Consider the following 27,214-nt stretch of genomic DNA (forward strand, 5'->3'; position numbering starts at 1 on the left):
ACTTTTGATTCACTGTTTTATAGCAGTTTTTATAATGGACAAAAGTGATTTGCAGCATGAACTTTTAGGCAGTTTTTCTGCAGCTACTTTTACGAATTAAATGCCGCACAAAGAACTCATATGGGAATAGCTTTGTATACAAGCAGGGTTTGCTAGACTTATAAATGAAACTACAAATACATTACCTTCCTTGCATAATTGTTGAACTATCACATAAACTGTGTTTATGCTGTGACTGGGTCTCAAAATTACATCAGGGAATGCTAAGAGGTAAGGAATTTCAATGTCAGTAAGTAATAGCATGGCTTCAAGCTGAATTCTTTATCACTTCGGTAATTAAAAATCCACTGTGATTCTTCACAAACAGTTTTACAACACTCAGCAGGCTTAAGTTTCTCTCCAGGGAAAATTCTTCCTAAAACTCAAATGTAGTAAGTCTTGGGGCACAATCATCATTCTGCATGGTATTATTCATATATCAGGGGATTCCTAATGTTAGGCCTATGGCAACCCATCTCTCTCCATAAGCTTCATAACATCCAGGTGTATATTTATGAACCAAAGTTGTTGATGTTCATAGTGCCTAATCCAAACAGTACGATATAGTCTTCAGATTAATAGATACCCTCTTAGAGAAACACCACATTCACTGTGTTCAGCATGACTGAGTTTCACCCTTTTTAGTAAAAGGAGCTTACTGAGCTGTTTTAGGTGATGAACATTTCAGTCTGGATCGACTAAGAATACACCTCTTGAATATTTGGTGTCAAACGGTTTAGACTCTTAGTAACTAAGAGCATTGTGTGTACTCACTCTTGAGAAGATGGGAAGATTAAAGAACTGGAAGCATGTTAAGAACACAGATGCACAGCTTGATTCAGTTTAAGAATTTTTGCAAGCTAGGTATGAAAGGTTTTTTTCCTTCAATTCCTTGTTTTCTTAATTGACATGCAGAATAAGCCCTTAGAAGAAGCACCTAGAGTCATTTTGTCTTAATATACAGCAGATGTGTATTTGAACCTTACAGAAGGGTCATCTGTGTGACATCATTATTTAAGTCTTCAAGAGTAAGGTCCTATTAACACAAAATTTATTACTAGAGATTTGTTCCTACAGGCACTGTGTTCCCCAATGCTTCTCAAATATACTGGAACCAAAGACCACAATGTATTTGTGAAATTCAGAAGTAGAGGGCTATTGTAAAGTGTTGGAAAGCAGTTCTGTGTTCCTCTATCACTGTATGTTAAAGAAACTTTTTAGAAACTTGATAAAATTAGGTTTGATTTAGTAGAGAGCAAAATTTGTATCTCAGACTAATTCCTTCTGCCAGTCTGAGGTTGCAGTCCAGGTGGAAGATAAAGCACTCATGGAACATTTATACTGTTTCCAGCAGCAATCACAGTGTCCCAGGCACTGTACAAACACAAGACTACGTTACACCCTAAAGTTTAAAAAAAAAGAAAGATAGATACAGAATAAAGGGAAAAGGGATATAAGATACAAGTAAAAGTTTGGCCAAGTCCTGACTAAGGATCATGTTTTAACTCCTTTCCCACATCCTTCTTGTTATAGTTTGGCTAGCAGAAATGCATTGATCTTCAGGACAGAAAGGACAGTCAAAGGTATCCCAGATAATGCAGTACCAGGATTTGATACAAACTGGTTTCTTAAAAAGAAGAAATAAGTGTTGGACATTTTCCCACAATAACAAAGCTTCATCAGCCAAAGGCAGGCTGATACCTTTGCCTCTAAGGACAGAAAGGCAGGGAAAGAAGTTACTAGGATTTCAGTTTGGTCATGCTAAAAGCTTATGAAAAGATATTTAAGAAGATATGCAGGAGAGGAGACAGTTTAAGTAAGGATATTTAAATCTTCAATCCACTGTAAAGATAGTAATTGAAGGTATTTGATTATGTAAGAACTAGCCAGGAAAGGAATAAAACAACAAAGAAGAAAGCAAGCAGCCAGGAATAATGAAAGATGGAAAGGCCAGACAGGAAGGTGGACAACCAGAAATTAACATCACTGCACTTAAATCTCTGAATATACACTTTGTAATCAGCAACAATACAATCAGTGTTATATATTCATGGACTAGAACAGAAATTTGACAGCAAAGACATCCCATCACTGATTGCCCATTGCAATGTCATAAAAAGAAATTAAGTCAGTTGTGCCTTGCTGCAACAACAAACAATTAAATATACCTGGATGAAAGAGATTCCCCAATGAAGACTTCATTGAGTGCTCTCACTGGTAAAAGATGTGGACCAGAAATGTCAGATCCTGCAGATATTGAATATAACAGTTATAAATCATAGCTCTAAAACCCAAATTTTCAAAAACAATTCACAACTCATTGGAGGACACACTCTGCTGCCTGGGTTTGCATTCTAGACCTAGTGCTCCATCTTCTTCAAGGACTCACTTTTTCCCCTTACTGGAGACTACAAGTATTTGAACCAAGGTCAATAAGGCAATGACACTTATTTTCAAACATTGCTTTCCCCAAAAACTCGTGGGCAACCAGACAGATTGAAGTCTTCTCTTCTGTCACTCTAACCTAGTTAAATTCACTGACAGTGACTTAACAGACATTTCTGATAAAGTTCAAAGAATTAAACTTCATACCACAGGGTAATTAAGGGGGATTAACAAATTGTTCGTGTTGACTAAGGACTTCTCACTGAGGAAATGCAGGGCTAGACACAGGTTTAGGATAGAACTGTGCATCTTCAATCCATCATAAAGAAAACAGTTGAAGGTGTCTGATGACCAAGAAATTACCCAGGAAGAGATTCTAACTTCTAATTTCTCATTTGCTTGCAGGCAGTCTGTGACAGCTTTTTCAATTGTGAGGTAACCTACCTCAAATTTAGCACAAGTTAAGAACACGCACACACGCTTTTAGTGTGGAGCAGCTAAACGCATGGTAAATTGTTCACATGGTAACCCAAAGTGTCTATAGTAACCCTAAGATATACCATTTTAAAAGAGTTCAGGTATTTTGCCAGCAGATAATACTATTTAAAAACATCTCTAAATTAACTGTTAATACTGAAAACTAGTTCTAAGTGTACAGTCCAGAATAAACACATATAAACTAAAAATACTCCCTTCTAAAAAAAAAAAAAAAAAAAACCAAAACCAAAAAACCAACCAAAAAAAACCCCCCAAAAAAACCAAACCACAAAAAAACCCAACTTAGTCTGGGTCTTCAGCTAACAAGAACCATCTCTCCCTGCCTCTCAAATATAGCAACCAGACTTCAAATACTTCAACTCTTACAAATCTTTATCTCCTATTCCAAGTTATCACAACAAAGTGATTATTCTTGTCACAGATTTTAACCTACTTTGATCCTGGAATCTTTCATTTATGTGAGCCCTGTTGTGTTGCTCTTGGCTTAGCTGCTGTTCATGTAAGTCTACAGGGGTAGGGTTAATACCAGTTCCTTCAAGATACAGTCGGATTCTTTGTCGCCACTGCCACCTTAGGAGAAAGAAGTTGGTATCAGTAGCTGAAATATTTGTTACAGAATTAGATAGGATCAGAGAGTCTTCACTCTCAAAGCAGAGCATCTTAAGATTAAAAGTTAAATATATTTGAAGTCACATTTCAAGTTTTATAGCTTCTGCTATCACTTCTAAATTTAGAAAGTTAATCATACTAAAATGTAAAATACTTTACGCTTACCAATTTGCTACCTAACGCTTTTTTATATGAGTAAAGTAAGAGGACACTGGCCAAAAGTAGTCTACAAACATTACATTATACATAACAACCCATCTTTTTAGGCATGTGATCCTAACTTATGAATTCATGACTGATGTAATGAGTTTGAGAACAACAAGCTCTCAGGAATTTATACAGCAATACATGCTGTATTTTTACCATCTTTTGTTTGTAATTTGCAGACATCCAGAAAAGCAACTCTAACCACCTCTTTATACATTAGGGCCACAAGTATCCTCTCATTTTAAGAATCTCTCCTGGCCTAGAAACTTTAGGATGCTTAAGAGGAGTTCAAATTAAGAAAGAGAAGGATATAAAAGGCATTCTTCCTTAAGCTGTTACATCATTCAGATTTCTTGATTTTTTCCTAGAGAAGATATCAATTCCTTTTTCTTCTTACAATTTAGATATTATTTTTAAAAAATAGTAATAATAGTTTTGATTAAGAAAGCAAATCACAAGGAAGTGTTTTGAGCACATCTTTTCCCAGTTCACACTGTTGATATCCAGGTGACAATAACCAGCTTACATGTTTCCTGAAATTACAGCAAGGAAGACTTACACATTATATGAATACATTACTAGTTTTCCCTCATTGTCACTAGCTTCCTTACAATACTCATGTCAAAACCCCTATAAAATTAGAAAATGGGACTGTATCCCTATTGTACCCCTATTCTGAGATCCTGTTACACTGTTTACCATCAAAAAAAAAGAAACGTGGGTAGTCTGATATAGTTTGTCCTTTATAAATCAATGATGTTGGTTGTTTCATGGGACGAGGTAAGTGCTTACACAGATTGTTGCACTAAAGTGGCTGACGCACACTTCAAGGATAAGGACAAGGAGAAAAGACAATCCTCCTTTTCCAGTCTCTGGCACCTCACCATCCTTATGTAACTCCGAGCTACCAAAAGCTCTTTCAGACAGACTGATCTACTTATCCATCCTTTTTAAAGTTTCCTTAGGCCCAAATAAATCTGAGAACTGCCAAGTCAAACACCCATTCAGGTCCTTGCTTAGGAACATCAGTTCTTATTATTCTGAAACAATAACTAGGAAGATCCTTTCTGTTTCACTCTGGTGAGGCTCCAGCTCCATAATGAGCAACAACAGGAGTGTCAGCAACAACAATATAACATAACATCCAACAAAACATTAGAAGTGGCTAGAGTATCAAGGGAGGTTACGTGCATCAGCACTACCAGCTTTACCTAAACAACTTAGCATGATGGAGAGTTAAAATATTCTGTTTTCTAGGTCTCAGAATATTTGATTTGAAGGTACCTTTTCATTTAGTAATACCTATTGAAACCCCTTCAGTTATTTATAATCAATCCTGATGACTGTATTCACCTCATTCTAGAACTTTTCTATGGCACAAATACAGTTACACTTCAAGCTACAAATTAAATAACCCAGAAGTATAAACAAAAAAACAATTGCAATATATTTTCATGTGAATGACTTATTTCTGTTTGATGGTTTGCCATCATAAAAGTATCCTGGAATGTTAATACACCACAGAACAATGTATCTTTTTAAGAATTTTTGAAAAAAACCTCTTTCCTAGTCTGTCCTTTAAAATTCAAATTGCTTCCTTCTCAATTCAAGGGAAATTCTTCTATTTTAAGAATATCTAGTATTGAAAACATCAAGCTACCTTCAGCATAAAGAAAAGCTTTGCCTAACGTTAATCTGGTAACAAAATTTAAGCCACTCTACCGTAATCACCAAAACCCCAGATGCATCACACTGACCATTTCCTAACTGCATAGGCTTCATTAGCTTCTATTAGTATGGCCCATCACAAGTGCTTTCAAGTGTTAAAATACATAAACCAATACATCCTTTACAAGAACACAGTTCCTCATTTATGTATTTGCTAAGTCAGAAAAGAAAATCAATTATTGAAGGTCATACCAAAAGTCTTTTTGCTGGAATTGGTAGTCAATTTTATCCTTTGTATTCCAATCCCACTCTCAACTACAAACCCATTTTTCAACACTGTAAGCATCTACACAGAATTCACGGTTTGAGGCATTAAGATTTTACTAAGCATCATCTGCTCCTTAGGAACTGCACATCATTAAGTATTTTCCAATCGTAATATGTTTTTTTAAAACCAATGATCAGTGAATCCTACCTGAACTCACCACGATAAAGCTTCTGTAGTGCTTCAGGAAACGATTGCGTATATCTCACAGGCAAGCATAAGTGACCCTCTGATCTGGAAGCAAAAAAGGACAATGAAAATGACAGTATAACTATCAAGATTTGGTCCCTTTAAAAAAAAAAAAAAAAAGCAGCTCTTTCTGTTACATAAAGCAAAGCTAGACTTTGACCTTTATGAACCTATACTATTCTTACATACATAACACATCAGCAACAATACGCCTCTCAGCTCCTGAGGTGTATGTATGTGAGACATCAGAATCTTTCTCCCACATTTCCTCTAAAAACTGGCTGTTCAGCTAGCAATCCTGCAGGAATACGTAGGTACTAATATAGTTCGTGTCACTATAGTTCTAGGCAAGGAATTCAAGCTTAATAAACCTTGCAAGTTAGAAAGAATATTTCCTCAATTTACACACAAGTTAGTGATACAAGACAGGTAAGTAACATGCCTAAGATCAAAAGAATCTCATGTCAAAGCCAGAAGACTAAACATTGTTCCCCTTTCATGAGTGATATTTGATAACTTGAAGGCACTTTGTTATTTGAACCCTGCTATTCAGGCTTGATATTTGTCCTGGTTTAACCCTGGCCAGCAACTAAGCGCCACACAGCTGCTCGCTCACTTGCCCCAGTGGAATGGGGGGAGAATCAGAAGGGAAAAAGTGAGAAAACTCGTGGGTTGAGATAAAAACAGTTTAATAATTAAACAGACATTTTAAAAAAAAAAAAAATTGTAAGGGGAAAAAAAAAAGAGAAAAATAAAACCTAAGAGAAAGACAAGTGATGCAAATGAAAACAATTGCTCACCACCAACCGACCAATGCCAGCCAGTCCCTGAGCAGCAGCCCCCCTGCCAACCTCCACCCCCAGTTTTATTGCTGAGCATGACATCATATGGTATGGGATTATCCCTTTGGTCAGTTGGGGTCAGCTGTCCCAACTGTGTCCCCTCCCAACTTCTTGTGCATCCCCAGCCTACTCGCTGGCAGGGCAGTGTGAGGAGCAGGAAAGGCCTTGACACTGTGTAAGCACTGTTCAGCAGTAACTAAAACATCAGTGTGTTATCAAAACTATTTTCAGCACAAATCCAAAACATAGCCCCATACAAGCTACTATGAAGAAATTTAACTCTACCCCAGCCAAAACCAGTACTGTAGAATATCTATTCACAGCATTTGAAAAGTTTTGGAAGAGGAATAAGGTATGGAAAGAATTAAAACTTTTTGGCCACCACTTATCTACTAAGATTAAATTAACTGGTAATATCAGAAGCAAAAATCTAAATCTGGAAATCTCAGCAGACAGAGTCTTAGCAAATTCTGAGTTTTACTTGCCATCCATTTGAAGGTTATACCAACCAGGCAGTACTAATACACTGCATCCACCTGCCCAAATCAATCTTATGGCTAGGTGGATGCAACTTGTGTGTTTATAAGAGGACAACTAAATGCCATTAATCAGCTGAGGAGGCAGCATCCTCTGAGGTATGGCATGGTTTACATGAAGAAATCAGAACAAACTTCATTTGAGGCCCTATCAGATTTCCAATAGGATTCACCTTCTTCATAAAGAAACGAAGTTTCTGAATGTTCAAGCACCACACTGTTAGTTGCTTTAAGTCCCTTTTCCTGTCACTGTTTTATACTGCCATCTCTAGCATCAAGCTTCTGGTTAGTAATACAAGTTAACTAGCTGTCTTGGTTTCGGCTGGGACAGAGTTAATTTTCTTCCTAGTAGCTGGTACAGTGCTGTGTTTTGGATTTAGTGTGAGAATGATGTTGATAACACTCTGATGTTTTAGTTGTTGCTAAGTAGCGCTTATCTTAAGCCAAGGACTTTTCAGTTTCCCATGCTCTGCCAGCAAGCAGGTGTGCAAGAAGCTGGGAGGGAGCATAGCCAGGACAGCTGACCCGAACTAGCCACAGGGATATTCCATACCATAGAACATCATGCCCAGTATATAAATAGGGGGGAGTTGGCCAGGAGGGGCAGATTGCTGCTCGGGCATCGGTCAGCAGGTGGTGAGCAATTGCATTGTGCATCACTTGTCTTTTCTTGGGTTTTATTTCTCTTTTTTTTTGTTATATTCCTTTTTATTACAGTTATTATATTTTATTATTATAATATTTTATTTTAGTTATTAAACTGTCCTTATCTCAACCCATGAAGTTTTACCTTTTTTTTTTCCTGATCCTCCTCCCCATCCCACTAGGAGGGGGGAGGAGCGAGCAAGCGGCTGCGTGGTGCTTAGTTGCTGGCTGGGGTTAAACCATGACAGTCCTTTTTGGCACCCAACGTGGGGTGCGAAGGATTGAGATAACAACAGATCTGATCAGAGTGTGTTAAAACGAATTTGTTATAAGCATTCATTATATTAGTTTAATAGTCACTAGTCACAATGTTGATTTATTGGCTCTTAGAGTTGTGGCACTCCAAGTGCTGTTACATTGGTGTGTGAAAACAGCTGTGGTAGTTTAACAGAGTCATGCTTATCCAATATTACTTAATGTCCTCTCAGATGAGACAGGATAACTCATTATGGAAACTTTTCTAATAAAACAACAGGTTCACTTGATATCCACAATCCACTAACACAGACATTTATGCTGCCAAATGCCACAGGCATGCCACGTACATCATGAAAACAGATGCATATTTGTGCCTGATATTAAATAAAGCATTGCTTTCCCAAATGTGTTTTTACCTTTCAGGATCAGTATTTACTCCAATAACTGGTTTAAATTTATCAAAGACCTTACTGGCTGCCAGCAACATTGTACCATCACCTACAGAAAAAGCAAAACGAAAGTTAGAAGTTAGTTTCACTTCACATTCTAGTATCCCAAACAAAATAGTCTCACATGTACTGCAGCATTACCATTACATGCTTTTGTATCAACAACCAATCAGGTAAGCTGCACAAAAATAAAATGGGATCAAAAAACTACTGACACCTTTTAAAGCAGAGTAGTGACAACTGAATTCAAGATAACAAATGTGATTGGAAAAAGTATTATTTATCTGACAGCTATACACACCCAGGCAACTGAATTTGGCAGAAGCAAGTTTGAAGAGAGATTTATGGAAGTTCCTGTATGTTTATGAGCTAGTAAGAAAAATTCTTTAAGAAAATAAATTTAGAAAGTATCACTAATCAAAGCCACAAGAGACAGGAAACAACACCAAATTTTACTGTGAATCCCATGAAAACAATGACTTTAGTTCCATCTCAGTTGTTCTCCTAGAAGGCACAATTTAAAGGTCTTATTTGGTCCCAAATAGGCATGGAAAAGAAGCCTCGGATAAAACTGTTGAAGTAGAAATCTTTAAGTGCCACCGGTTTCTTCAGATATTGATATTCTTTCCTGTCTGTTAAACAGAAGGACAACTATAATCTGAATCAGTCTTTGCACCAAGATATAAGCTCTGAAAACTGTTGATGATGTACCACTTCCCAGTTGCTTGCCTCATAACCATGACAGACGTTGCCACAGCCAAACTGGCAGAGGAAACATTCCCACCTCACTTTAATCTCCAACTTAGAGGAGTTCTTTGAAGTCTACAGGAGTATATTAGGATGTTTCAGGAATGAACACATATCCCTTTCTACCCATTCTGAGTGGTAACCAGTAGCTAAGGGCAAAGCAGACCAGTGGTCAAGTCTAACTGCCACAGATGATTGAACATTAAGTTAGAGTCTAGCAACACACTGCAGTATTTGCAGCAAATCACAAAAGTAAGACTGAATGAACTGCTGCAATCCAATGTTAAAAAGAATCAGTCCAGTTAGTTGCTCTATTGGTTCATTTAAAAAGCTCTAAGCAGTCACACAGGCTGCTCAGAAGTTGCATACTTTTACCTGTACCATCCAACTAGATACTCCAGTAACTGGAATTAAGTGTGAAAGCAAGACAGACAGTTTGGGCAAGGGAAAAGGTAGCATGTTAGTCTCCACTCTCATACCTAAAACCAGAGAGTAGGGTTTAGGGCTATGTATAACCACATGATAGCAAGCATTTTATCCTCTTTAGTTGAAAACTATAGTAGATGCCACAGTTTATACTGTTTTACATGAAGTAATACTAAACTTTTCCAAAGTGGCCATGCACTGGCATGCACTTCTTAGTGCTACAACTTTAGATACTAGAGGAAGAGAGGATGGTCACAACCATTGTATTTTGTCATATTTTCTGACAATTAGATCAGCAATTTGTTTTCAAAACATGCATACCTCCAGGTGCTTCACACACTGCAATTTTTTTTTTTTAAAATGTATCTATGAAAACATACTGAAACAAATACTTCCCTTCCATAAAGTCATACCTCCTGCTGATATAACAGCATCTGCCCACCGAACTGTCTCTTCATTATAGTCTTGACGTTTAACAAGACGAACTTCTATCCTCTCGTTCCTATAAATTGCAGGAAAAAGCCTGAATGTGTCCTATATTGTTCCTTGTCACATCCTTCTGAAAAACTGACATGGAATTAAGGAGTAATTACAGTGGTATTTGGTTTACAAGCATTTGACCCTCACAAATCCTTTACATCTTTTTCACTTGTTTTCAAGACGATAATGCACTGTGTTAGTTAACTGAACTGAGCTAGCTCATATTACAATTGTTTCAGGAATGACTGTTCATCTGCATCACCTTGTTTTCAGTATTCCTACTTTATTAGGGCTTGTAACAAAGTTTTCTTTCATTGTTTTACACAATCCATGGATATCTGCACTGTTTCTTAAATTCTCAACACCCATATATTCTTACCGTAAACTGTCTACAACATGTTCCACATTTTTTGTATGAATGCAATGCCGCTCCAGTAGACCAGCATAGTTAGATCCCTTCAAGGCAAGCTGTAAGACACAAATTGATTTTGTAGTAGTTAATCACTACAATAAGTGCTCAAGTAATACAAATAGAAGTGTCATGGTTTAAGCCCAGCCAGCAACTAAGCACTACGTGGCTGCTCGCTCGCTCACTCCTCCCCCCCCCATGGAATGGGGAGGAGAATCAAAAGAAAAAGGTAAAACCTCATGGGTTGATATAAGGACAGTTTAATAGGACAACACAAGGAGAGAAGTAGTAACAACAACAATAATACTAATAAAAGAATGTATAAAGTGAGTGATGCACAATGCAATTGCTCACCACCCAGAACACTATGCTCAGCCCCTTCCCGAGTCACGATCCCCTCCTTCCCCCCAGCCAGCTCCCCCAGTTTACATACTGAACATGACATCATATGGTATTGAATATGGCTAGTTCGGGTCAGCTGTCCCGGCTGTGCCCCCTCCCAGCTTCTTGTGAAAATTAACTCTATCCCAGCCAAACCCAGGACAAGAAGCTATAAAAAAAGCACATATTTTATCTCAGTAGAGACACATGCTTTTATAAGCATTCCATTAGTTACATCTCTATATACATACCAGTCAGCTTACATTCACTAGTTCTTTAAACTAGTTACATGGCCACAGCAGCCAAGAGTCACAGACCTTTTAAGGGCTCTACAAAAATATGCAAACAAGTATGCTACACTGACTTCTATGCCACTTCAGACACTTTGCTTTCCCTGAATTTGCTAAGTAATTTAAACTCTAGGTAAATCTACATAAAATAGTTATACTAACTATACTCCTCTGTCATGTGCTAAAAGCACCCAGACAGTTACCTAATTACCTGAAGAGTTATAAACATTGTGCTATAGAGAAAGAGGCCAACAGAAAAAGCAACAGGAATAATAATTAAGAAAACGGGCATCTTTGAAATACCTAGAGCATTAACCTTCAGATTGTATTTCAGCTAAAATGGAAGACTGCCAAGTGGTGACAAAGGTGACGTTTCCCCTACATCAAAAAAAGCTTAAGGACAACCCACCTACTGCCTTTGATATTGGCCCCTGGATTACAGACCAGATTTTTCAAACAAATTCATATCAATAACAAGACAAACAGTATTTAGCAGTTGCATTCTAGCATCATTCTTCCTGGAAGCTGGAGAAATTAAATACTTAATCTTGACACACTCTTTAGACCATGGAAACATTTTGCAGTTCATACAGATAGACTCAAATGAGCAGGCAGGTAAGACTTCTGGCTGAAGATTAGATTTTTTTTGCAACAGATTTCTGTACAAGTAATTCAGTCACCATCTGTATGCATTCATTCTTCACCTCACTTAGTCGACATTGTTAAATGTTCAAATAGCTGAGTACATAAAAGCTGAGGCAATTACAACTGCAGTTGTAATTTTAGTGTTTGAGAGCACAGAATGTCTTACAGAACAGATATCTTTATACTAAGTATTGAAATTCTTGGCTAAAACATGAAAAGAAAGCTATTATGACAGACCAGTGTTGAGTTTATTTGGCATTTCAAGTAGTACAGAGTAGCAATTTGATCTGAGTATCAAGTCTACCTGAAGAAAAATGGAGTTATACCAAACACCTGATAACATCTATTAAGTAACTTTGTATAAGGTGGTTTCTTTAGGTTTTATTTTTTAAAATCCTCATGAAGACTTAAATGACGTAAAATAGAGCTCTGACATTTTACAGGAAAAAGTTATCATCCAAAGTAATCCTTGTACTTCATTTTACCACTAACCTTTTCATGAAAGGTCACTTCCTTCCATGGAATAAGCAGATATGTTTTGGCCCATGAATCTGAAGAAAGCCTCATAAAATTGAAAAAATCCTAAACTAAACGTCATGGGGCAGTAGTATATACTCCTGTAAAACTTATCCATACTAACACAGAAAAACTAAAAAATTACAAAGAATGTTAAGATGCCTACCAGTACAGTACAAGGAGTATATTGTAAACCACTAAACATTTAAACTTAGACAGCAATATTCTTCCAGAAATTGCCAGACTGAAGACTGACTTTTTAGACATAGGCTGGAAAATAAAATGCTATTCCTACAGAGCTCATGATCTTTAAACTGGAGTACGCTTAGAATTTCTTAGTGTTGAAGTTGTAAAAACCTACACATGACCCCTCACATAGCTCTGGAGCCCTGCACTGCAGGTTAAATAATTTCTTCCAGTGGTTATCTGGAAAGAGAGCAAAGGAAACTGAAAAGTACTGATGAATAGAAGTTATCGACTATAGGTCTGTAAACACACAGGAAATACGACGTTTGCCAAGTCCTACTTGCTGAGGCCACCAGAACAAGAAAAAGCTGTTCTTTATTCCCATAGAGAGTAAGGGTGGAACACACAGGAAATGTCACATCAGAGCACAAGGATAATCAGCTAAGGGTGGCATCAGCAGAAGTACACAAAAGCAGAAGTATTCAGAGAGTGGGAAGAAACAAGTACAACTATAGGCCTATTAATCTGACCTCAACAGCATGCAAGATTGTAAAATAAGATACATGAATATAAACGAGAGCTATTCTAGCTAAAAGTGCATTAGCACATGAAAACAGGGACAAACTGGCCAAAAATACATTCAGGCATAGCTTCAGTAGTGTCCTTAAACCTCACAGCAGAGATGCACTACAAAGCAGACTTCCAGAAGAGCTTGCATTGGAAAACACACTCAGATGAGCAGAATGTGCTCTATGATGGAGTTATTTTTCCTTATGAACCTGAAGGAGAAAAGGACTAGACTGAATGTCCCAAAAAAAAAAAAAAGCTCTTATCTTTCAGCCTGATCTTTTTTAATGAAAGAATAATTTTTCACAGAGCTCCTTTAACAGTCATTTAGGCAAGAGACATTTGCTTGACTGCCTTCCTTTTGGAGTCTTAACTCTCATCTTTGGCAAATCTCACACCACTCGGTTTGAACTGTGGGACTGTTGTTCTAGAGTAATGCTGGCCCCCAAGTAACAACATTGCACAATTAGGACGTGGCTTATAGCAACAAATACAAAAGCAACACAGCCAAGCAATATCCAAATACCTGCTATTGTCTACATACATGGATTATGATCCTTGATTTAGAGAATGGGGAAAAGAAAAGCCATAGCCAAGTTTTACTAACATTTGCTAACCTAAGCATTAGGATAAAATAGTACGCTCTCACAAAACAGAAAGTTGTGAATGTTGTCCAGAGAAAAGTTGTGAATCAAGCACCTTCTACATCTTATCCCAGTACACTAAGATTAACAGGAACTTTTCAGATGCATTTTGACTATGTATGAATACATATATAATATATATTCATATTCTCATTACTAGGCTTATCCTGAATTTACAGCACTAACCTTCACATTGCCTTAACCTACCATTGCACCAGGATGAAGTTAATGTCTCAGTATACCAATCAGTTGTTTTACGACTGTTGCTCATTGTGCTGGTTTTGGCTGGGACAGAGTTAATTTTCTTCATAGTAGCTAGTATGGGGCTATGCTTTGGATTTGTGCTGGAAACAGTGTTGATAACACAGGGATGTTTTAGTTATTGCTGAGCAGTGCTTACACAGAGTCAAGGCCTTTTCTGCTTCTCACACCACCCCACCAGCAAGGAGGCTGGGGGTGCACAAGAAGTTGGGAGGGGACACAGACGGGACAGCTGACCCCAACTGACCAAAGGGATATTCCATACCATATAACATCATGCTCAGCAATAAAAGCTAGGGGAAGAAGGAAGGGGGGGGGACGGGACGGATGGACGACGACACAAGATGACATTCAGAATTATGGTGTTTTGTCTTCCCAAGTAACTGTTACATGTGATGGAGCCCTGCTTTCCTGGAGATGGCTGAACACCTGCCTGCCGATGGGAAGTGGTGAATGAATTCCTTGTTTTGCTTTGCTTGCACAGCTTGTTTTACCTATTAAACTGTCTTTATCCCAACCCAGGAGTTTTCTCACTTTTACCCTTCATATTCTGTCCTCCATCCTACTGGAGGGGGAGTGAGCAAGTGGCTGTGTGGTGCTTAGCTGCCAGCTGGGGTTAAAACACAACACTCATGCAGGAGTTAAACTAAATCTCTGACTAGAAGAGAGGAAAAAAAAGGCAGCATAGATCTAGAAACAATTACTCTCAAATTTCCACAATGAACTTGCCCCCACACACACCCCATCAGGAAAACAAGAACAGATCACTGCTTTCCAATCTATCAAATTTCTACAGAAAGAACCACCAAACAAATGGATTTAGAAAGCAACAGCTAAACACAGAAGTTAGTATTTTTTTTTCTTCAGGCCAAAATTCAATGACCACTATAGGTAAAAAATCATCTAGCCATTTCTAAGCAGAGCACAGCATTATTAAAATTCTTGTAAGTATTTACCCCTGTGTTCTCTTGTGGATCCAAATGTACAGTGGTACATTTGAAGGTAGTATCTTTACATTGTCTCTCTAGATTAACCACATCTCCCAAGTACAGACAGTTAGTGCTCTTGGTTTTAAAAGAAACAAGCATTTATTTTGACAGGGCTATGGAAAAAAATTTCTTCTTTTTCCAAGAGTGTTAAGTTTTGAACTAGAAACAGCTTTGAATATAGCATGTGCTTCAACTAATACACTCTTCTTAGCTTTCCTGACAAATAAGGAATACCGACTAAAAATTTGCTTAAGTACCAAAGTCTAAGACTGGCAATCCATGGTTGCATGCAAGTAATTTTCCTATGTTCTAGTGTTAACTACTAGTTAAGTTAAATCTTCATCTGTCACATTAAAAACAAATTCAGTTTTCCTCACAGGTCAGGCAGACACTGAACTGTCTCATTTCTCCTCATCTGTATTTAAGAGCTCTGATCACATATTAAGCTTTCCTATTTTGTAATGCAAAAATAATCCACGTACAAATAAAGTGGGATTAAAGCATGATTCAGTTTCTGAACCTTAAAAAATAAAGCACAAAAGACAAAGAAAAATAAACTGAGCAGTTCACCATGACAGAACCTGCCCAGTAGAAATCTGCACCTTGGAGACCCATTTCAAGTGCTCCACAGAAAAGGGTCTGCTAGAAGCACAGCCACAGCAACCTTGAACCACAAACCTGAACCTTCAGTGGGTTTTCCAGCATCAGCTGAAACTGATGGGGGAGTTGAATTTGGTGGCTGTATACAACAGGTGTCCAGGTTGGGATATGACACCAGCCTTCACAGTAAGTGTTGGACAGCATGCCCACCCTCAATTTCTTCTAACTAGAGAAGAATTATCAAGACAAATACCATTTATGAGCTTCAGTTGCTGTATTTATAATAATGACCCTGCTTTCACAGAAGTTGCTCAACGACTTAAACTTCTCAAACTTCTTAAAAGGTGAAGTGTGTTCTCCTACTTACTTTTGCATTAGAAACTAAATGCATCATGGTTTTGCTAAAGGAAAAAAATTAGATAGTAGGGTCACCACATTTGGAAAAAAAACCACACTAGTCAAATTTAAGTCTTTATTGAACAATTCCAGGCTCAGTGAATTGATGCTTTATTCGATAAGCCTCTGGCTGAACCTTTTACTAACAACAGGGCAGGCTTCAGCAGAATCATGCTTGCAGTACTAGTGGATTAAACCCCATTTGGGACACTCAGCTCTTTCAGGGACCTGCAGTCCAGGTAATTGAGACTAGCAGGAGTGCTCCGAGGCCCTCTCTGAAGTGAGCCGGAGAACCAGTTTCACTGAGCAGCAGCAGGTCCTAGGTGAACTTAAAACACATTGGTTTCAGATAATTTAATAGTTAAAAAATGCAATCCACAAACTCAATGTCTTGTTTACAGGATGGCTTTAATAATGAGCATTTGCCTTAGCTAAAGTAGCAGAGAACCATGCAGCTTCCCAAAACAAAGTCCTACTGAGAATCAACATGACCTAGGCCCCAGGTTTAAGTTCTCTATAAAGCTTTAAACATGAATCAAGTCTTCAATTTCAAACTACTGCCGAGTTGCAAGCTGCAGGCATTAAGCTCAGTTGCTCCCCCTTTCCCACTCTGGGTTATTAGCTATTATACAGACCATTAACTGCTTGCTTATAAAAAATTGTGGTAGGTTAACCTATATGGTAGGTACTGACCTACTATAAAAGAAAGGTAGTAGGCTGGTCCTGTTAGAGATATGCAAGAAACAAAACCAAAGGATGCTACTTAGTTAACAAGGTGCAACCTTGAGAAGAGAAACAAGATGACACCATAAGTCAGCTGGGTAAAGAAATACCAAGATAAGCACAAGGGCAACCAAAGAGCTACTTGAACTGTGAGTGAACTCTCCTAATTAACATACTAGAAAACCCGCCCTCGGGTAGGGAGAGCCCCCTACCAACAGAAGCCCCTTCCTCACAGAACATGCGCAGTAAAAAAAGAGGACGCTGCAACTTTAAGTGGAGATGAGACTTGCAAGAACCAATAGGAACGAGAGTAACTAAGCGAAACTGTAAAAATACTGATAACTTGCTCGAAAGGTATAAAATGCTTTACCGTGTGTTAACCTGGTGTGCTAGCTTTGTGGAGTTACCACCTAGCACCCATCTCTGTGCGGACACAAAATAAACAAATATCTCAACTCTGTGTGTTAATTGGCTTTTTTGCACACCGGGTGAAAGAATCCTGATTTTTGGGACAACAGTCCTACCTGACCTGTCTACTGTTGACTGCTGAACTAACCAGTTGTCAATTGCTCAGAATTGTTCCTAATAGTTTGGCCATTTGCTAGGTTTCTACCAGTTTGGTACTTCACCCCTCGTGCTGTAGAAGCCCAGTGAGCTGCTTTAGCTAGGAAATTTTTTTTTGCTTATATTTCCTCACTGTTTTCTTCAGCAACTTGGACCCTTCACTTTCATTATAGTCACAGAAGCCTTTCAAATGCTGCCTTTATAATCATTACTCTATAGCAGATATAAAGTGTTTTGCATATTGTAGCATTTTGTATTCCATTACTTCTGTAGTAGCTGACTTCAATAATTTCTTCACTTGGTAAATGAAACTGACAACATTATGTTCCTGAAACTTTATAAAAATGCTGCTTTGGAGCAAGAGTTTGATCTATACATGAAGTAAAAGTGCCATAAACCATTTTCTAATTCTTCATATACCACATTAAAGTATTATTGTAATTTTAACCACAATTGAAGAATACACAGTGGTTTGTAATTCAAAGGTTAATGCAGAGCAAATTGTGTTAACTATAAACAAATCAGTAACTATTTTCTGCACTAACAGGTTTCTAGAAATCCAGTGTGTGTTGGGTTTGTGTAGCAGGGGAGAGGCTACAGGGGTGGCTTCTGTGAGAAGCTGCTAGAAGCTTCCTCGGCTCCAACTCAGACCCGCCTCTGGCCAAGGCCGAGCCAATCAGCAACGGTGAGAAGCTGCTAGAAGCTTCCCTGGCTCCAAGTCGGACCTGCCTCTGGCCAAGGCTGAGCCAATCAGTGATAGTGGTAGCACCTCTGTGATAGCATATTTAAGAAGGGGGAAAAAATGCTGAGGTGGTAGGAGAGAGGAGTTACAGAGAAGAGGGATGTGAGAGAAACAACCATGCAGACACCAAGGTCAGTGAAGGAGGAGGTGCGTCGGAGCAAAGATTCCCCTGCAGTCCACGGTGAGATGGCAGGCTGTTCCCCTGCAGCCCATGAAGGGTTAACAGTGGAGCAGAGATTCCCCTGCAGGCTGTAGAGGACCCCATGCCAGAGCAGGTGGCTGGGCCCAGAGAAGGCTGTGACTCTGTGGGAGAGCCTATGCTGGAGCAGTTCATGGAGGACTGCAGTGCATGGAAAGGACTTGAGTTGGAGAAACTCATGGAGGGCTGACCCCCGTGAGAGGGACCCCACGCTGGAGCAGGGGAAGAGTGCGAGGAGTCTGCCCCCCGAGGAGGAAGAAGCAGCAGAGACAACGTGGGACAAACTGACTGCAACCCCCATTCCCACCCCTCTGTGCCGCTGTGGGGGAAGGAGGTAGAGGAATCGGGAGCAAAGCTAAGCCCGGGAAGAAGAGAAGGGTGGGGGGGAAGGTGTGTTTTTAAGATATGGTTCTATTTCTCATCATCCTACTCTGATTTGATTGGTAACAAATTAAATTTATTTATTTTTCCACAAGTCAAGTCTGTTTTGCCTGTAACCATAATTGGCAAGTGATCCCTCCCTGTCCTTGTCTCGACCCATGAGCTTTTTGCTGTATTTTCTCCTCCCCATCCCACCGAGGGGGGAGGAGTGAGCAAGCAGCTGCGTGGTGCTTTGTTGCCGACTGGGCTTAAACCACAACACAGTGCAATCCAGACAATTCAATCATTCAGTTCTCATTACTTCAGCAGGACACCAACATAACAATATCATAAATCACAACTAGCTAAGTACTTAAAAACAATATTAAAGTCACTTCCAAAAAGCAGCCTTTTTTGGCTGTATAAAGTATCAGATGCTTGGTGAGATAGTCTGTGAAGTTTAGTTTAGCTACACTGAAATGCCCTACTTCTGAATCTATTTGCTATATATGACTAAGTATACTTGAATGGGGTGCTGGAAAAAAAAAGTGGATGGAATGTAGTAATTCCTTTTTCCATAGTGTTTGTTTGTTTCCATCATTTTCCAGACTCCTCTTATGACAAAATGACAACCTAGAAGGAACTTTTTAATAAAGCAGAAGCAACTAAAGTTACTTAGCATTGATGCAAGTATATAAAATTTCAAAGGTAAAGATACACAACCACAGCATGCATTTGTTAACTTGAACAACATTTATACCTATCTCAGTTTCCAATGGACTAGCTCAAAATTTTTATTTCTAAAAAAAGTGTCTTTAGCTTTATATAATCTTGGTGTACTACAATCTGTGTCTTGACTTCTGTATGCTTCAAATTCAGTAGATTGAGACAATTTTTTCTCCCCTCTTTTTGGGGTGAGGTAGAGCCAACTATAGTCCTACCAGTTTTTAAACACTTTATGCATTCCCTAGAAGAAGAAAATCTGCCAGAATAATTCACATTACAGAATAAGCAACCAGAGATAGGTAGTCTGAAATCATCAGAATGATGAAAAGCTTCACGGTACCACTTCATTCATTAAATAAGTTTCCATTTAAAGATACTATCTTCAAATGTACCACTGTACATTTGGAGCCACAAGAGAACACAGGGGTAAATACCCCAATACTTACTGCTTTTTAGTATAGCTCAACTTTTTTTTTTTTTTAAACACAAGGGCTTCTAAATTTTTTAAGAAAAAAACTCTGCTGAGTTATCTGATTTCATTTAAAAATTAGAATTCAGTTGAACTTTCTTTCTGCTACCTTCCTTGCATCTGTAAAAATCCTAGTGTTTTGAAAATATTTAAGCAATCTTTTCTAACGAGAGTTCTAGTGGATCACAGGCATCTGGATTGAAGTGCAAGTCTCCCAAATCTAAGAACAAAATGCCTGGCTAGTTTCCAAAAAGTGTACCTTGGGGTGGTGGTGTGAAATTCACAAACCCAAAAGGCTAGCAGTTAGGAAAGGTAATTCCAAAGTGATACATTAAATGGTGAAAGATGTATTTTTTGTAAAAGAAGGTAAAGAATTTTTTCTCTAATAAAAGAATCAGTCATCAAGTTTGAAGTAAAATAGTATATTTCCCAAGAGAGAATTTTCTAAGAAACATGAAAACTTTAATGTGCAGATCAGTAACAGCTGGTGCTGTAAGCATCTAAATGGGGGGGGGCCTGCTTACACACACACTCCACACACAATTCTGTGGGTTTTGTTTTGGTGTGCAAGAACATACAAGCTCCAATTGAAGCTCTCCTACCTGTTGGGAGATAAGCCTTCCTGACCAGCCCTGCTCAGTATGTTGTTGGTGTTCTATATTAAAGATGAGTTCACATTGTGCCTCTTTCAGAGGAGGCAATATCCTGCTAACAGGATACCTTTTCTCTACCCAGATACCGGTTTTCAAGAAAGCTGTATGAGCTTCACATTTCTGAGATGATCATCCCTGCCAATTTGTTGCAGTGGTCCAAAAGAGCCAAAACTTGTTTCAAACCTCCAACTCCTTGCTCTCCCTCCCCACTCCAAATAAAGACACATAAAAGAGTCACAGTAGAGTATCAACTGTAGTCCACATTGAATCTTCTTCCAATTAAGACCAAAATGAACATAACTTTTCATTTGACAAGACATTTTCAAAGGTAATTAAAACTGCATATGAAGTGTTTGGACAGCTAATTTTGTTGACCTTCCCTAAACACCTTCCAGCAGTGAGAAGTTAGCAGTTGCATCTCAATTGTGCTATCAATCAAAAAAAATAGGACTCAGGAAGTTAGCTTTATCTACTACTGGGACATTAAGTTCTCTTAGTTTATATAAGGACAACAGCAATGCTTGCTCTGTATAGGTTTTCTGAGAGTGAAATAAACAGTTGTAAGTGGCCTTAAAATTCTTTCAGGACATACAGTAGCTTTCAGTATTGGTTGACTGGATCATTCATTTTTGTAACCAGCCATATTTAGATGCCAATCCCAATAACCAGGTCACAGGAAATTCAAATTGCTGTCATTTCTGGTAAGCAAACTGTTTGTAGGGACTTAGGAAGATGACTAGTATTTTTATTTAACTTATAGCTGGTAACTGCAAGTGTTAGAAATCCAATAGTCTCATGAAGGCAAACAAAATTGTTCCCTGTGTAACTTGATGCATGGAATTTATTGATGCAACACTTTTTTTTTTTTTTTTTAAAGTGCCAGGTCATTTTGGGGCATTTTTCTTTCTCAGTATTAGAAATCTCTCATTTTTATAGGTCTCTAATCTCCCTTCTGAACTAAAGGCTCTGAAAACCTCCCCTGTACAACAGCATTCAGAGCACTTAATCACACTTTTCAGAATAGTTCAGAATTAGAATACTAATGACAATAGTCAGATGTGTTTAGGTACAGTTATCAACAGATTTAAAAGACTCATTTGTAAGTGTATAAGAGCATCTGCCACAAGATACATAAACAACCACCTGGAGCAAGCATGCATAACATATATAGAGATGCAATGAAAGATTTAATCTTTTACAGATCTACTAAATATTCTTTCAGGAGTGTTTGCCCTTGCTCTCCATCTCTCCCCCATCTGTTCTGCTTTTCTGCTGCCTAGACTGTTTCTTCACCTCACCCATCTCTATTTGCACAGAGAAAGAATTCAGAAATTCTGACCTTGCAACCTTTAACAGTGTTTGTATAGTACAACTCACTTGGTGCATCAAAAAAAAAAAAAAGAGGCCACAGCTGCTCAGGGCCTCTATTTCCTATTAGAAGTGTCAAAGTGTCAGACAGCCAGTTTTGATATTGACATATTCTGCTGCTTGAAGTATGCTATGATTTATATAGTATATCATATATATGATATATGCTATGATTTCTATCATATTTTAATGAATCATTGGCATACACATCTTCAGCCTCCTTAAGTATGGAACAAATCCTATTTAGAGGCCCAAAGACACACATGCAGTGTCACTTGTGCATTAAGACAGAAAATGCAGTAAGTCACTTAAATACATAAACACACAGATTGCAACAGCCAAGTTCAGGTCTACTGTCCTGTTTCAGTGATCAGGCACAACTGCTTAAGCCCATGATGATCATTATTTGTGCTATACTAAAACCTGAAGCTTTCAAGTAGAGATGTCAGTTACCTTCCAGGAACTTGCAAACATCTCTTCTGCCCACAACTGGTAGGCAAACAAGCCCAGGTACAGCTTCCCAAATCTAAGCCTCCAACATTGCCTTGAAATTGAATTTCTGTATTTAAGATAGCCAGTGTCTGGACATCTGAAGATCCATGACAGATGACAAAGGCACCATGCCCCTCTGCTGGTACAGGCTCCCTCATGCCACAACACTGCCACACCACAAGCCAGCTCTAGGGTCACCTGAGCTTGAGCCCCTGCAATATAACATCATCAGGTGAGCCAAACTTTTCCTATACACTTTTGCTTTCACTCTTTGCCACTACCCCAACAGCAGTCTTTCACATGAGCCTCGATTCCTACCCTACTCTCTGTATGGCTGTTCTGCATGACTGAGCTCCCACACCAGATTCACAACTGCTTCAAATCATGACCTTCAGGATAAATTGAGCATCACCCTGGGTAGCAGCAGTAGGGACTCGCTGCACATCCAAGGGCAGTGTCTGGCCTGTTCCTCAGAGACCAGTAGTCTTGGGACCAGCTTCTCAAGTCTCCCCAGGAGAAGCGGGGACACAGGGAACACAGAGTGCAGCTAACCTCAGGAAGCAAAAAGCATCATGATCCTAAGCTGCCCACAAAGGATGTGGCACAGAGAGGGAAGGACACTTTGCAGCAATCACTCTGCTAAGAAGTGATCTCTGTCCACAGTAGAGAGGGTAAGAATCTCCTGAACCTTCATCTAACATATTTACTGAGAATGCTGTTAGCTCGAAGAGTTTGAGAAAAAAAAAATTGAGACCAGAGTCATAGAAAAATGTAAATACAGAAATTTTTTACAGGTCAGCTAAAAAATGTGGGAAACAGGAATTCTCCTTACTGCCTTCACTCTCTTATTTCCTATTTCAAATATGTAATTTTGGAAGAGCTTTTCAGTGTGTTCTTGCACAAATCTTTGTATTCCCACCCACACAGCAAGAACCTAACTTAATATTGCTAAACACAGTTAGACAAGTTAGTGTTGCCAGGTAGACAAAGCCTATGAGTTTTATTGCTGCAACTCCTCACATAGAGGTATTTTGAGGGGAAAGCTAGATTAAAAAAAAGCACCAGTTTTCTAGAATAAAAAACCAAATACAGAGAATTAACTTCTTATACCTGCAAGTTTCTCCAAAAGGACAAACTCTAAGGTGTTTCTGCAACTACTACAATCAGACACTGTGCATTTACAGGTGGGTTTTTTTTAAATGCATCTTCAGACTGATACAAGTTACCAATCCTGCAAAACATTAATTCTTGTGAGAAGAAAAACTGCAGCTATCGCTACATTCAATTGAGAGCACCTTTAGGGATGTTCAACACTCACTAATGACACCGCTCACTAACTGATTCGCTGTCCCAGTCTTGCCTGTACACAAGCAGTTAAGGAAAGGTGAACAAACAGGCCATTTTGTTTTTGTTTTAGCTGTGCACTGAGGACAACCTGATTCTCTATACTTAACAGCAAGAAATGCTTCCTCAAGAGAAGCTTAAACAGAGACAGAAAACCAGTCTTACAGATGAGCTGTAAGAGACATTGCTTTTCCATAGCCACCATACGAAAGGAAGTAGAGGGACATCTCAGCAACAGGAACCTACATTATAGGTGAGAATAAGAACACAGGGTGAAGTTTCCACATTAAACTTGGTATCATATGATATTTGATTAGAGAGCTTTACAAAACATGTAAAAGTGTTTGGACAGGAATTACATAGGAGATGGATGACCAAGGCTATACAACTGTATTGTGTTTGCATGGCAAGGTTTTGGTAGCAGGGGGCTACAGGGGTGGCTTCTGTGAGAAGCTGCTAGAAGTTTCCCCTGTGTCCGATAGAGCCAATGCCAGCCAGCTCCAAGATGGACCCGCTGCTGGCCAAGGCCGAGCCAATCAGTGACAGCGGTAGCACCTCTGTGATAACATATTTAAGAAGGGGGGGGGGGGGGGGGGGGGGGGGGGGAACTGTGCAACAGCAGCAGCAGCGAGAAGAGAGGAGTGAGAATGTGAGAGAAACAACTCTGCAGACACCAAGGTCAGTGAAGAAGGAGGGGGAGGAGGTGCTCCAGGCACCAGAGCAGAGATTCCCCTGCAGACCATGGTGAAGACCATGGTGAGGCAGGCTGTCCCCCTGCAGCCCATGGAGGTTAACGGTGGAGCAGATATCCACCTGCAGCCCATGGAGGACCCCACACCAGAGCAGGTGGATGCCTGAAGGAGGCTGTGACCCTGTGGGAAGCTCATGCTGGAGCAGGCTCCTGGCAGGACCTGTGGACCCATGGAGAGAGGAGCCCATGCTGGAACAGGTTTGCTGGCAGGACTTGTGACCCCGCGGGGGGGACCCACTCTGGAGCAGTCTGTTCCTGAAGGACTGCGCCCCTTGGAAAGGACCCATGCTGGAGCAGTTTGTGAAGAACTGCAGCCCGTGGGAAGGACTCACATTGGAGAAGTTCGTGGAAGACTGTCTCCTGTGGGAGGGACCCCATGCTGGAGCAGGGGAAGAGTGTGAGGAGTCTTCCCCCTGAGGAGGAAGGAGCAGCAGAGACAACGTGTGATAAACTGACCCAAACCCCCATTCCCCATCTCCCTGTGCTGCTCGGTGGGAGGAAGTAGAGAAAATCGGGAGCAAAGTTGAGCCCAGGAAGAAGGGAGGGGTGGGGGGAAGGTGTTTTAAGATTTGGTTTTATTTCTCATTATCCTACTCTGATTTGACTGGTAATAAATTAAATTAGTTTTCCCCAACTCGAGTCTGTTTTGCCCACGACAGTAATTGGTGAATGATCTCTCCCTGTCCTTATCTCGACCCACAAGCCTTTTGTTATATTTTCTCTCCCCTGTCCAGTTGAGGAGGGGGAGTGATAGAGCAGCTTTGGTGGGCACCTGGTGTCCAGCCAGAGTCAACCCACCACAACAACTATATAGTTTGTCCCTGTTACATAAGTTACTGAATTTGGATTAAACTTTCAAATGCACTTAAGTGAATAGAGATCTAAAATATTTCCAATTGTAGGAGACCAAAGGCTAGACAGACCAAAATTAATGATCTTATTCAGAATAAAGACAGTAGTATGAGCTCATGACCTGGTCTGCACAGACTGCTGACAACCAAAGTAACTCCAGCAAGTACCATCCTTTAGCCCCCCCGGTGGCAGATGACACAGAGCACTGAAAGGAGACAGTCACAGGGTACATGTAAGACAGGACAGGGTCACTGAGCTTGGTGGAGATGAAGACACAAGACACTGGGTGCACATATCAACCCTTAGAGATACCTGCTTTCCTTAATATACCTTCATTAATGGAATAGCCACTGGTTTTGTACTGAGTGTTTCTTAAAGATCAAATAAAAAGGCAAGACGGATGTGAATGAGAGATTTAGCTGTTTAGCTGGAGTAGTTAGAAAAAAAACCTGACAGATGAAGTGAAGAAGCAAGGCAAGGATACAGAGCAAAGAAGCAGAAGGAAATGAGAATGAATCCTCTCTAAGCCTCAGAGAGGATTTTCACAACATAGTGCTTTCCTCAGCACACACTTTCCTAAATATAGTATTTATATTACACATTGCGAGAAAAAAAATTGTAGCTTGTTGAACATTACTGGAATTACTCCGAGAATAAAACTCAAACACGCTTACTACGCAAATACCTCAGTAATTTGCAATAGATGAATGAAGGGAGGTTAAGCTCGTACCCCCTCTCCTAGCCTACCGCAGCGAGCGGTGCCGCTCACCAGCTCACACAGACGGGCTCAAGGGCCTCGGGAGGCGGCGGGATGGGTACAACCGCCCGGCAACGGCCGAGCGCAGGGAGAGCGGCCGCACCCCCGGCCCACGGCGCCGCCAAGACGAGGGGAAGGCTCAGGCCCACCCCAGACACCTCTTCCCCGCGCACACGGCCCGGCGGGCCCCTCCAGAGCCTGGGCATCGCCTTCGTAACTCCTCAAACCTCCCCGCGCTCGGACACGTCCCCACAGCCCGGCCCCACCGCGACCCCGGCAGTAGCGCCCGGGGAAACCGGGACCGCCGCCCCCTCCCACCGCTCACCAGCTGCTTGAGGTCCTCCTCGGAGAGCCCGGCGTAGTGGTATCGCTGCTGCTCGAACTCGTACCGCGTCGTCTTCACCACCACCACCACCCGCGCCGGCCGGAATCCACCGCCCGCCGCCCCGAGCCTACCGCAGCCCCGTCGCCGCGGCGCGCACAGCCCAGCCCCCGCCGCTCCCCGCCCTACCGCCGCACAGCGGGCGGCGGGGCTCAGGCCGCGGGAGGCGAGGAGGCGCCGGCGAGCACCACCGAGCATTGGCAGCCCCGGCAGGGCGAAGGAAACCCCCACCGCCCGCTGGCAGAGCAGCAGGGAATAGCGGGTGGCCGCTCGGCTGACAAGGCAGAAGTAGCCGTAGAGGAAGCCCCGGAAGGAGGACATCACCCGAGCTCACTCTCCCCCCCCAGGGCGGAAGCCTGCAGCCAGCACGCGGAAACGGCTGACCCCACTCTGCAGCAACCTCCACTCCTGAGCACCGCTCAGCACACGTGGCGCAGCCACACCGCAGCGCAGCACCCCTCCCTACGCGCAGGCGCCGCCTCCACTAATGTCGAAGAGCGCCACAACACACCCACCCTTCGCGGGGGCGGGGCAGGAGCGGTGGGGAGCGCTCCCGAGCCGGGCCCGGCGCAGCGCGCGCCCTTCCCGACCAACTGAGCCGGCTCGAGGAAAGGAAGGTGGGGAGAGTATGTGGCGAGCGCTTGC

At 40.7% G+C, this 27,214-nt stretch overlaps 1 protein-coding gene across 1 annotated transcript in view; it reads right to left on the bottom strand.

Moving 5' to 3' along the window:
• Nucleotides 1-26,890, bottom strand: part of LOC127029013 (NAD kinase 2, mitochondrial-like) — a 33,844-nt gene extending 6,954 nt beyond the window's left edge. The window contains exons 1-7 of the mRNA XM_050914683.1: nt 26,513-26,890; nt 10,683-10,771; nt 10,237-10,325; nt 8,618-8,699; nt 5,882-5,965; nt 3,356-3,492; nt 2,208-2,286 (exon numbers count right to left, since the gene is read on the bottom strand). Coding sequence (XP_050770640.1) covers nt 2,208-2,286; nt 3,356-3,492; nt 5,882-5,965; nt 8,618-8,699; nt 10,237-10,325; nt 10,683-10,771; nt 26,513-26,890 — 938 coding nt within the window. The remainder of the gene's footprint in view (nt 1-2,207; nt 2,287-3,355; nt 3,493-5,881; nt 5,966-8,617; nt 8,700-10,236; nt 10,326-10,682; nt 10,772-26,512) is intronic.
• Nucleotides 26,891-27,214: the final 324 nt, after the last annotated feature.

The sequence above is a fragment of the Gymnogyps californianus genome, unplaced genomic scaffold (assembly GCF_018139145.2).
Source record: "Gymnogyps californianus isolate 813 unplaced genomic scaffold, ASM1813914v2 HiC_scaffold_61, whole genome shotgun sequence".
NCBI lineage: Eukaryota > Metazoa > Chordata > Aves > Accipitriformes > Cathartidae > Gymnogyps > Gymnogyps californianus.